Source organism: Notechis scutatus, chromosome 2 (genome assembly GCF_049901735.1).
Source record: "Notechis scutatus isolate UNSWTSFEM ecotype Mainland chromosome 2, rNotScu1.2, whole genome shotgun sequence".
NCBI classification, from domain to species: Eukaryota; Metazoa; Chordata; class Lepidosauria; order Squamata; family Elapidae; genus Notechis; species Notechis scutatus.
Window position 1 is genome coordinate 22,441,497 of NC_142010.1, and position 12,046 is coordinate 22,453,542.

General features: G+C 42.2%; 1 protein-coding gene across 1 annotated transcript; it reads right to left on the minus strand.

Moving 5' to 3' along the window:
- Positions 1 to 1,377: 1,377 nt before the first annotated feature.
- LOC113421985 (epidermal differentiation-specific protein-like) lies at positions 1,378 to 10,591 on the minus strand. Its single transcript, XM_026682650.2, has 2 exons — positions 10,496 to 10,591; positions 1,378 to 3,109 (listed from the first exon to the last, which is right to left on the minus strand). Exon 2 carries the CDS (start codon positions 3,037 to 3,039, stop codon positions 1,987 to 1,989), a length of 1,053 nt encoding a protein of 350 aa, XP_026538435.2. The 5' UTR covers positions 3,040 to 3,109; positions 10,496 to 10,591; the 3' UTR covers positions 1,378 to 1,986.
- Positions 10,592 to 12,046: the final 1,455 nt, after the last annotated feature.

A 12,046-nucleotide genomic window follows, 5' to 3' on the forward strand; every position in this document is an offset into this window, starting at 1 on the left:
CCACACTAGCAAACATCAGCTTGGCTTGGGACAAAAGTCCTAGCGCCCACCTCATCACAGAAACTTTAATTACATACCTTCTTGGGATCAAAGGGCTGTTCCAGAACATTTAACTGGGTAAAAGGTCCAACTCTGACAAGTCTGGGGAATCAGTGACTGAGAGCCCTGAGTCACCCGGCGGTGAGTCAAAACGGGTCCAAAGAGCAGAGAGGAACCAAACATTTGGAGCCACCATTTCCTCTTCCCTTCTCCCTGCCCATTTAATGGATAACTCAAGAGACACCAAGGAAGAGAATTCTGAAGAGCAAGGGCCTCTCTACCCCAATGGTAGCTTTACGGTCCTGTGTTACAGTTCTGCAGCTTAGTAAAAATTGGCATGATGCAATTGATGGCAATCCCAGAATGGCCACACTTTACATTAGCAAGATGCAAACCAAAGGTCAAGAGAAGCCAAGAGTCTATCTAGAGAAGGGGCCATCAGGATATCCACAAAAGCAAGAATCCCTACGTGTGCACTTGACCTCACTAGGCTGCCAAGCAGAGTCACACAATGTGTACTTTTATGTTGGGGTTCTTGTCAGGAACAGTGGGATATTAGCAGTGGTGGTATACTACTGGTTCGGCCCGGTTCAGGCGAACCGGTAGCTCCGATGGTAATCTGTGAGTGATCTGGTTCGCTCTGACTGTTGGGGCCTCCCACCCACCCTATACTGAGCTCTATGCTGAGCTTTATTTCCTGCTTTTCAACGTCAGCTGCTTCGCGCAGCACAACTAATTGCCATGCATCAGCTGTTTTATACACAGGATTTGCAGCAGAAAGTGAGTTGCAAACACTGCGCGTGCGCAAAGCACGCACTCACACTGAACCGATAGGAAAACTTTTTAAAACCCACCACTGGACACTAGTCATAAAGCAAGGACTGTGACTTTTTTGAGCTAACTGCCTCATTTGGCCTTTGAAAGGCACCCTGTGATTGGGCTGGGATTATCCAAGAAGAAGCATGATTCAAATCAAAACTGAAATTGAATTATGTTCTCTTTATGTTCTCTTATGAAATATAATTTGGCAGCAATTTTGGGAAGGGTTCTCACTCACAGCTTGGACTGGTTGCATGTGGCCCTGTCAATTGAATGATTATGGTATGCACCTTCAAGTAAGTTTTAATAGTAATTTGCCTGGTTTTGTGACCCTAGGCCTTATGTGTGTCTTAAATAGGGCTCTGAACTAGTTCAATTCAAAGTTCAATTCATAGTTCAGTTTGGCGTAGGTACCCAGAAATGGATGAATTCAATAACTGAATTGAAATGGCTATGCATTGGATATACAGTGTTTGAAATAAGCAAATAAAATCTGATTAGACACAGTGAGACATCTGACATCAGAGGGATAACTTTAATGAGAAATAAAGCTGGACCAGTAAAGTAAAAAGAAATGTTTTTTGAATGGAGGTTTATATAAGTTAACAAAAAAGTGTTCATTCTTTCAAAATTCAATTTCATCAGATCAATAAAATAAACCACTGCTTCCTCCCCTTACTGAGAAATACAGGTAAACTTGTAGATGTTTAATTCTGCTGTTTTATGATGTTCAGTACTAAGAATAGCATTCACTGTTCAAATTGAGGAAAAACTATTACATCCATTCTTATTTTTCCAGGTAATTAATATACCTTCAAGAAAATAATCATTTTTTTCCTATATAAATTGCCGTCTGGATTACACTGTTATCTCCAAACCTAATTATATTCCCGTAACCTAATTATTTAAACTCAGAAACCATCACCAGGTCTAGAAAAAAAGCAAGGTCTTGTTTTTCTCTTCCTTCTCAGTCTGGAAATATCTGCAACCCCAGGAATATTAATCTGAAAGGAGCCTAATCAGAAATAACTTAAGTTCTCTTCCTCATCCCTGGCCCAGGCCGTGCTTGAAAATGTTTTCCTAGATCTGTCAATCTACAAGAGTTGCCATAGTTGTGTTTCTCCTCTGTCACGCTTCTTGAGGTTTAGCTTGGGAAGTGCCCGTTGCTGCTGGGACAGGCTTCATGGTATATCTGGTGCTGATGGTACGGCCCGAAACACAGCGGTATTCAGCGCTCTCTTTCTTTTCTTTGCCATTCTGACAGATAGTGAGCTCCACTGGCACTGAAGTGGTGGTCTCCTTTTTGACCACCTGTATGGAAAGTTCAGTGCATGGAGGGATTTTGGCAGGCAGCAGGACCTCTACCTTCTCAGTAGTGGTGGTGGACTCGCTTTTGCCTTTCTCCACTATAAATATATTGGAACAACCCAAGGTCACCTGGAAAGAAAAGCCGACTTTTAGGCAAGTGGTGTTGCTGAAATGGAAGCTCTGGAACACTGTGGCCGTATATTCTCGAGTGGAGTTGGTGGTGAACGCTTGTTCGTATTCGGTGCAGTTGGTCCCCACAATCTCATCAATCAGAACATCATGCTCAGCTTCTACTTTCTTTTGATCCCACAGTAGCTTGGCGGTGATGATTGGACGGCCCGGTTTCAGGGGTTGCAAGTGAGAGACATTATCATCAAAGCTGATCTCAGTTTTGTAGTCATGAATGCGTTCCCCTGGCCAGGCGATGTGATACCACCCCCCACGGTTTCCATTTTTATAGAGCAGCCAGACACCCCTTTGCACCACGTGGGAGGAGACACGGTCGTTGAAGTAACCGTAGGCGAGGTTGGTCTCCTCCTTCACCACCTTGCTTTGACCTTCATAGTTGGGATGTTCATACAGTGTAATTTGGGGGTCAGAGAGATCGTGGTGAACTAGTCGGAGGGATGAAATCCTGTTGTTGTTGTCAATCTCAGCATAATCCCCTTCCTCGAAAATGACACCATCCTCTTCAAATTTAGAGAGCTTGTAGGCCACCCAGGGCTGCCCTCTCACCTTCAAGGAGGAGATACAATCACCAAAATCCAATTCATGCAGGTCAGGGATATCACAGGTGAACTCTTTGCTGAGGCCCTCAAAATTGGGCTTGTCGTACACAACAATTCTATTCATGCTGAGCTCTTGGGAGAACATAGAGGCTTCTTCCTAGCTCTCCTTTCCAAGGCCAGAGGAATCCAAAGCTTGTCTTATCCCAGTCTGTTTGCTAGAAAGAATTCTGAGAGTTAATTTCTTGGTTCGGCTGTAAACGGTCTACATAAAGCAAAATATTCGGGATGTGTCTGTACGGATAATCCTTTCTCTCTCTTTTCCACTTTGTCCAAATTTCTGCTTTTGTGAAATCTGTGTCTTAAGGGCGGGGAGATATTTCCTAGGTGAAGGAAACATTTTCTCAAGGGGAAATCTGTTAGGTGTGTTTGTGTGCTTGCGCGCTTCATAGATAAGACAGAGGTCTCCAAACTTGGCAATTTTAAGACTTGTGGACTTCAACTCCCAGAATTCTGGGAGTTGAAGTCCACAGGTCTTAAAGTTACCAAGTTTGGGGGCCCCTGGATAAGACCAAAGTGAAAAGTGGAGAGGATGACCCCCTCCCCGTTTCTTGGTTTTCTTTTCTTCCTGCCTTGTAGACCGATAAAACAGTGGCAGATCCCTCATCCTAGTTCTCTAATCTGACTGCTAACTTGAGGGTTTTGAAACTAGGCCAAGGGTCATTCAAGTTAGGTCCAGGACTGCAAGCAGTCCGAAGGCCAAAGCTTGTTCACTCCTGGCTTAATGCCTCAGTACTCATCCTTAGCCACAAGAATGAAGCCCAATTGTGTTTGCTGGTATCCACCCTTTATTGTGTTTATTTTTATCCTTCCCTTCATTGTTTTTTTTTTTCTTCACCGCTAAGTAGACAGAGTTAGGGGTTTCAAGGTGCAGGAACAGCAAAACCATATTGCATTGTATATGCATATAGACCTATGGAAAGCCACTGCCTCCCTGGTGCTAATAATCCCCCGATCCTGAAATTAATTCAAACAGAGAGGTAACTGCTTTTGTGTTTGTTTTAATGTGGCATGCAATTTAACCTCTTCAGACAGAAATAACCTTTATTATGATCCACAGGAGATTCAAAGAAAAGTCTGCAAACAGTTAAGAAATGGTTGACTTTCAGAAAAGCACAAAGGTTGATAAAGTCCTTGACTTATGACAATTCACTTAGTGACTGTTCAAAGTTACAGCAGCACTGAAAAAAGGGACTTGTGACTATTTTTCACACCTATGACAGATAACAGATAACAGATAATCAGAGTTGGAAGGGACCTTGTAGGTCATCTAATCCAACCCCCCCCCCGCCCAAGCGGGAGACCCTACACCATTTCTGACAAATGGCAGTCCAATCTCTTATTGAAAGCCTCCAGTGATGACGCTTCCACAACTTCCAAGGGCAAGCTGTTCCATTGGTTGATTGTTCTGTCAGAAAATTTCTCCTTATTTCAAGGTTAAATCTTTCCTTGTTCAGTTTCCATCCATTATTCCTTGACTGGCCTACAGGTGCTTTAGAAAATAGCTTGACCCCTTCCTCTCTGGGGCAGCCCCTCAAATATTGGAAGACTGCTATCATGACCATTGTAGCATCCCCATGGTCAGGGGATTTACATTCAGATGCTTGACAACTGACTCACATTTATGACAGTGGCAGTGTCCCGGGGGTCATGTGATCCCCTTTTGCAACCTTCTGTCAAGCAAAGTCCATGGGGAAACCAGATTCACTTCACAGCCGTGCTACCCATTTAACAACCGCAGTGATTCACTTGACAAAGGTGGAAACAAAAGTCGTAAAATCGGGCGAAACTCACTTAACAAATTTCTCACTTAGCAACATAAATGTTCGACTCAATTGTGATTGTAAGTTGAGGACTACCTGTATAAAGTCCTCGATTGATGACAGTATTCGTGCCTGCCATTACGGTTATTTGTGGTGAGGGCCGTAAAGAAGATCTCCCACGTTACGACCTCCCATGAGCATAATTACATGGACCACAGCGTTAAGCGAATGCTGCAGTCATTAAGCAAACCTCTTGTTCTCTATGGGGCAAAAACTGGAAGTCAATGCTGATTTTTCTAGCAAAAAACATTGTAATTGCGGTCATGTGATTGCAGGATGCTGCAAATGACCATAATTGAGTGCTGTTTGCTGAGTCTTTGAAAAGTGAACAAGTGATCGGGGTGTGTGTGTGTGGGTTGTGTGGCTGTCTGGCCATTGGAACTTTGGAGCCAGGTTATTTTTGTGGGGGTTGTGGTCACCTCAAAACAGTGGTGGGATTCTAATTTTGTTACTACCGGTTCTGTGGGTGTGGCTTGGTGGACATGGCAGGGGAACGATACTGTAAAACCTCCAGTCAGAGGTGGGATTTGCAGGTTCTCCCTCAGAACCTGCTGAATACCACCTCTGCCTCAAATGGTTATAAACAGAGGGACTACCTCTACTGAAAGCGAATGCTGAAAAGCTACGGCTACCCTCAGCAGATATTATACAGGTTGTACCTGCCCCAACATGCATTTCCTTAATCTGAACTGCCACAAGCATTCCCCTTTGGGGGCTGTTGTATATAAATGAGAGACAGGAGTGACGGGGGAATACTTGCCAGCTACTACGTCTGGCAAGCTTCTCGGGGTATCAGGTTCAATCATTTTGGGAGAGGCTATCTCTGTTCTTCCTCCCTCCCCTTTAGCTCACGGGGTTCCTTCAGAGGAACAGCCCTCCCCCTCCTCCTCCTCTAATTTCATAAGACAGTGAAGGTGATTTAATCTGCTTGATAGATATAAACCCGTTTGACCTGTGTTGCAACGCTTGGAGGCCTGAAACACAGAGTTGTGCTGTAGTGTCATATTCCTGTAAACAGTGTGCCCTTGGGCTCCTAGAGGTGGGCCTGCTCCTTCTCCACCATCCAAGCTTCCAGTGCCTCACATCTGCTGAAGCTAAAACATGACAGTATCAGCCGGAGCAGCTAAACTTTCTACTGATCACTACTCTTTATCCTTGGTTTAAGCTCTGAACGAGAGGTTGTAGCCATTTTAGGGAATGAGATATAGGATGAATTATAGTCAGTCCCTCTCATCCTCTCCTTCCTTCCCCTACCTCTCTATTACACACTTTTGCGGCACACCGTGGCACAGTGGCAGAAAATTTTAGCAAATGGTGAGAGCGAACATGAGGATCTTTCAGGCAAGGGATAGAATATTTTTAAACAGTGTCTGCTAGACTTGGAGGTAAATGCTTAAAAACTACCTTTGAGCCCTATGCAATGCATTATTACACCATATTCATTTATTGAATTTATATTACCGCCTATTCGCCCGTGGCGACTCAAGGCAGCTTACAGAATATAAAGCTACATTTAAAACAATAAAACGAATAAAAAGAATCAAATAAATTAATAAGTAAAGTATAATATAATAAAATCACACACACCCCATACCCTGCCCCAACAATAGCAGATCAAATGAGCCATTTGATGGGCTCCATCCCGCTCTGGATTCCCCAGGCCCACTGGCAGAACCAGGTCTTCAGCCCTTCTGGAAGAGTATTAGAGTGGGGCCATTCTAATCTCCGGGGGAATGATATTCCAGAGAGAGGGAGCCACCAGGGAGAAGGCCCTTCTTCTGAGTCCCACCAGGTGTATCTCCCTCGGGGGTGGGACCCGCAACATTCCCTGCCTCCCTGCTCTGATGGGTCGGGTAGATGTGGCCGGCAAGAGACGGTCCCTCAGATCAACTGATATACAGGTAGTCCTCAACTTACGACCACAATGGAGCCCAACATTCATGTTGCTAAGTGAGAAATTTCTTCAGTGTTTTGCCCCATTTTATGACATTTCTTGCCACATTTGTTAAGTGAATCACTGCAGTTAAGTTAGTAACCCAGTTGTTAAGTGAATCTTGTTTCCCCATTGACTCCACTTGACAGAAGGTTACAAAAACAGATCGCATGACTCCAGGACACTGTCTCCGTCATAAACGTGAATCAGTTGCCAAGCATCTGAGGATGCTGCATAAGTGTGAGAAATGGTCATGTCACTTTTTTCAGTGCCGTTGTAACTTTGGTCACTAAATGAATTGTTCATCTACTAACTCTTACACAGTTAGTTTCCTCTCCTCTTCTCCTTCCTTTCCTTCCATGCCACGTTAGCAGGTGCATTTTACAGATAGTCCTTGACTTATGATTATCATTGGGACCATTGAGCAAAACAGTCCTTGTGCTTGATGTTTTGACCTTTTTGCCATAGTCGTTAATGTGAATCATTGTGTTGTTAAGTGAACCTGGCACTCTCCCATTGACTTTGCCTTTTGGAAGCCAACTGGGAGAATCACAGGTAGCAATCATGTGACCCTGGGACACTTCAATTGTCATAAATACATGCCAGTTGCCAAGTGCCCAAATTTGGATCACATGACCATGGGGATGCTACAATGGTTTCATGGCAGGACAGGAGGGGGCCAGTCATACATCACTTTTTTCAGCACTGTGTAACATCAAGCAGTCACTAAATAAATGGTCATAAATTAAGGACTATTTCTGTAGGATCTCTTTTAATATTATTCCTTTAACAAGAAGGTAAATTGTGCTCAGATAAAGCAAGTCAGCCAAAATCACCTGGGAGTTTCCAGGCCAAAAGTGGACTTGAACCTGTGTTTCCTTATTTCAACATTGCAATCCCTTACTAGCTACTCTAGTAGTATAATTGTCATACTACATGGACTTTCAGTCAAATGAGTTAATCTCAGAATTCATTTGTATGGTCATACAGAAAATACAGATGAAGTAGATCCACATAAAATTCATTAGGAGGGTAGTCATGAAATTGTGGATCACATAATTGGCTTGCACTTCAAAGCATGTTTATTGCCTTCGAAGTCTTTGCTTTTGGCAACTTCTAATTGGCTCTAGTATAATAGACTGGAATCCGAGCAAGTTGGTGAACAATTATATAACCGTTTCTCTGCATGAACAACAGGTTCCTCACTCAACCTGAGTTTCCAGCATACCAATTGGGTTATCCATATTGACCAGGTCCTTGGCTGTCTTGGCACTACCCACTTTGACTGAGGATGCAAAGAAAACATGATGATGACTGAAGCTAATGGTATCAAACTGATCATCGAGTAATAATCTTAATTATCACAACATAACCTGTCACTCAACTATTGATCTCAAAAGCCATCCTTAGTCTCATAACTGCAATTTAATAGACTTTAATAAAGCTAGGCTCCTGACCCAATAGTGCTAAAAGGATGACATAATGTTTTTTCTGGAAAGTGGGGCCACTAGATCTGGAATGATAAAATCCAGAAAAGCATTAGATGGGAGCAAAGAAACACCGAAAACTCTAATGCTTTGCAACCGTATGGTGGTCATCTGGATTTTAGCGGCTTAGATTTGGTAATTCTATATGTAGGGCACAGTTTAAAGCAGGGGTTTCCAATCTTGGTAAAGGTGGGGGAGTTTTCTTCAAAAGTCAACTGGACTGGATAGGTATCTATCCTTCCATCCAACAACATCACAACTAATGAAGCTTCTTGAATGAGAAGCAAAATGTTTTCCTCTTCTTCCTTAAGGGAAAAAAAAATAGTCCAGTTGCCTTTTGAAGAAAAATAAGTACCTTTGAGACAACTATGACCTGGATAACAGAATCTCCACAGACATCCAACATTGGCAATTTTAAGACTTGTGGGCTTCAACTCCAAGTATTCCCCAGCCAAATCAAACAGATAAATAAAAATCAATATTTCTTTTATCATCTGATTTGTGCCCATATTCAACAACTTCAAATCACCCCATAGAGTCACAGGATCCTGAGGGGTAATTTAGATCACTAACTTCAAATCCTTACTCAGAATTAACTCCCGTGTAAAAGAGCATACCATTTCTGTCTGGTAACTTCAACTATTATTACACTGGGAAGTTCTTTCTAATGTCTAATTAGAATATCTGTTCCTTTAACTTAAATCCATTATTTTTGCACTATGAGTGGTATAGAGCAACTCTTCTTCCTCTGTGTGACCTCTGTTCAAGCATTTGAGGTTTCTCAAGGTTAAACGTCACCAGATATCTCCTCAGCTCCATAACAGTATTTAAAATATTATTTATGGGCCACTAGAAAAGAAAATGAGAAATCTCAAACATACTACATAGTGAGGAAACTGATATTTAGCTGCAGATCTCATTTGTTTCTTCTACCTGGCACCTGATAGCAAACCTCTGACAAATCTGTCTGTCATATCTTGTCTATATATTCCGGATGTAAAACGTCAACTCCCTAAGCTGCCAAAATATTGAGCAATTCTAAGATTTCTTAACTGCTGCTATGCTGGATTGGAACACTGAGGAGAAGACTCATACACGTGAAGGAACACACAAAATTTTAAAATACATCAATAGGTGTGCAGTGCACACTGAGGTAGGATATATTATGATTATAACTGATAAGGTGAAAGCTCCTAATTCAAACCCCAAATATCCTTCTCATGGCAGAGGGAACATCTAAGACATGAAGCTACAGTTCTCTCTTATAAAATCTGTAAAATGAAGAGAATTCTATTGACTTACCTTCGAAGCATAATTCAAGATTACTATTATAATGTACCTGAAGCACAGATAGTCAACATTATGCCTTCCAGATGCTTTGGATTCAACCTTCATTAACTCAAATCAATGTGGCAAGTAGTTGTAGTTCAAGACATCTAGATACACCAGTTAGGTGTCACTGAGTTGAGCTTGACTCAAGCTGAGTATATGGATCATTTTGATCTATATTAGAGACAGATCAAAATGGTCCATGTACACAGCTCGAGTATTTGCAGCTCTTCCACAGAATTCCTGTATTATTGTGATCTTGTCTCTCCACTTTAACCATTGACTTTTTCCACAGCCTCTGTTTGCCAAGATTATTTTTTTTCCAGCTCATAAACTGCAGTATGTGAGTTTTAGTTGTCTACAACTGATAGATTGTAATTGAAATGTCCATATCTTGAGCTACTCTTGAGCCCCCAGAACAAAACTACCTACTACTTTCATTTTTTTGCCGTCACTTGTAAGTTTAGGAAACATGCTGGTTGACATTATCTTTGTCTTAATATTTAGCTGTAACCCAGATTTTACATTTTCCACTGACTTTCAGAACGACCGTTTCTTTTTCACTTGCATTGAGTGGTGCCATCTGTGTATCTCAGATCATTAGTATTTCAGTCTCCTATTCTGATTCCAGATGTGATCCTTTCCTATCTATTTCATTCCTATATTTGCCATTGAAGTTGGACTCACAGTTACGGTATGTTTCCCGATCTGTGATTTGAATAATCATTTCTCCATCTCATTACAGTAGTTTCTTGTTCAGTGGAGAAGTGTTATACTAAACACTAAATTTCTTTCCCAGAAGACTTCTACATTTTTACAAACTAAACTGATTTTGCTGTGAGATTGTGAGGCTGAGCCAACTACTGTATTAATCAGCCCTCTCCCAGATATTAGATTAATCTGCGTCTCTAATGAGAGAGGCTTTGGTGATATACCCACAGCCCATTTGTTTGCCAAAGCCCATTGACTTACCTGAAACACTCACTCCCAACAGTTTCTGCGTTTCTCAAAGCAGTTGTTCCAGCAGAAGAATTTATACTCCAGCATTAAGAACACACCTCTTTTAATAGGATGCTGAGCTGCTTTAATCTTGTCAGGACCTGACTGAGAAACCTCATGCTTTATCTGCCCCAGACAACACCCACGTGTTTGGGAGAACTAGAACTTCTCACGCTGAGAGCACGACACGAATGACGCTCCACTTACCCATCTTTTAACAGGATAGTGACATATCTGCAACTTTTGGTCTAGATTTATGGTCTAATACCATCCTTGCTTCTACCAAACTGTTGTTGGTCAGGGACAATTTTAATGGCAGCTCCCCGTGGTTCATAAATCTGTGGGCAATCATGAACTCCTAAAAACAGGTTAAATCAGTCTCACAACTTGGCAAGGTAGTCAACCTCTCCTGTTGCTTCCCTTGTGTCATAAGGCATTCAATTAAATTTGGATTCACACCCTGGGAGATAGTTATGCTGCTCCAAATGAAAAGGAAATGTCTTCTGCACACTTCCTGAAGATGTGTGAATAATCTTGTGGATCAGAACACAAGCAAGTGTTAGGAACATGCATTGAGAGATTCAATTACATAATAATGTACAGCACTGCGTACCAGAACAACTAGACACAAGAAGTTTTTTCCAGAATGCCATCACTCTGCTAAACAAATATTTCCCTCATCACTGTCAAGTTATTTACTATATCTGCATTACTATTACTATTAATCTTCTCATCGTTCCTATCACCCACCTCCTCCCACTTATGATTGTATGGCTGTAACTTTATTGCTTGTATCCTTACGATTTATATTGTTTCCTAATATGATTTGATTGCTTATTTGTACCCTCTTCTCTTCTCTTCTCTTCTCTTCTCTTCTATTCTATTCATGGAAACTGAATAAATCAGGACCAGTGTATCTATGACTTTATGGGTTTTGCTGAAACCAAACCTAAACTACACTGCTCAAAAAAATAAAGGGAACATTTAAACAAAACAATGTAACTCCAAGTCAATCACACTTCTGTGAAATCAAACTGTCCACTTAGGTAGCAACACTGATGACAATCAATTTCACATGCTGTTGTGCAAATGGAATAGACAACAGGTGGAAAGCATAGGCAGTTAGCAAGACATCCCCAATAAAGGAGTGGTTCTGCAGGTGGTGACCACAGACCACTTCTCAGTTCCTATGCTTTCTGGCTGATGGTTTGGTCACTTTTGAATGCTGGTGGTGCTTTCACTCTAGTGGTAGCATGATACGGAGTCTACAACCCACACAAGTGGCTCAGGTAGTGCAGCTCATCCAGGATGGCACATCAATGCGAGCTGTGGCAAGAAGGTTTGCTGTGTCTGTCAGCGTAGTGTCCAGAGCATGGAGGTGCTACCAGGAGACAGGCCAGTACATCAGGAGACATGGAGGAGGCCGTAGGAGGGCAACAACCCAGCATCAGGACCGCTACCTCCACCTTTGTGCAAGGAGGGACAGGAGGAGCACTGCCAGAGCCCTGCAAAATGACCTCCAGC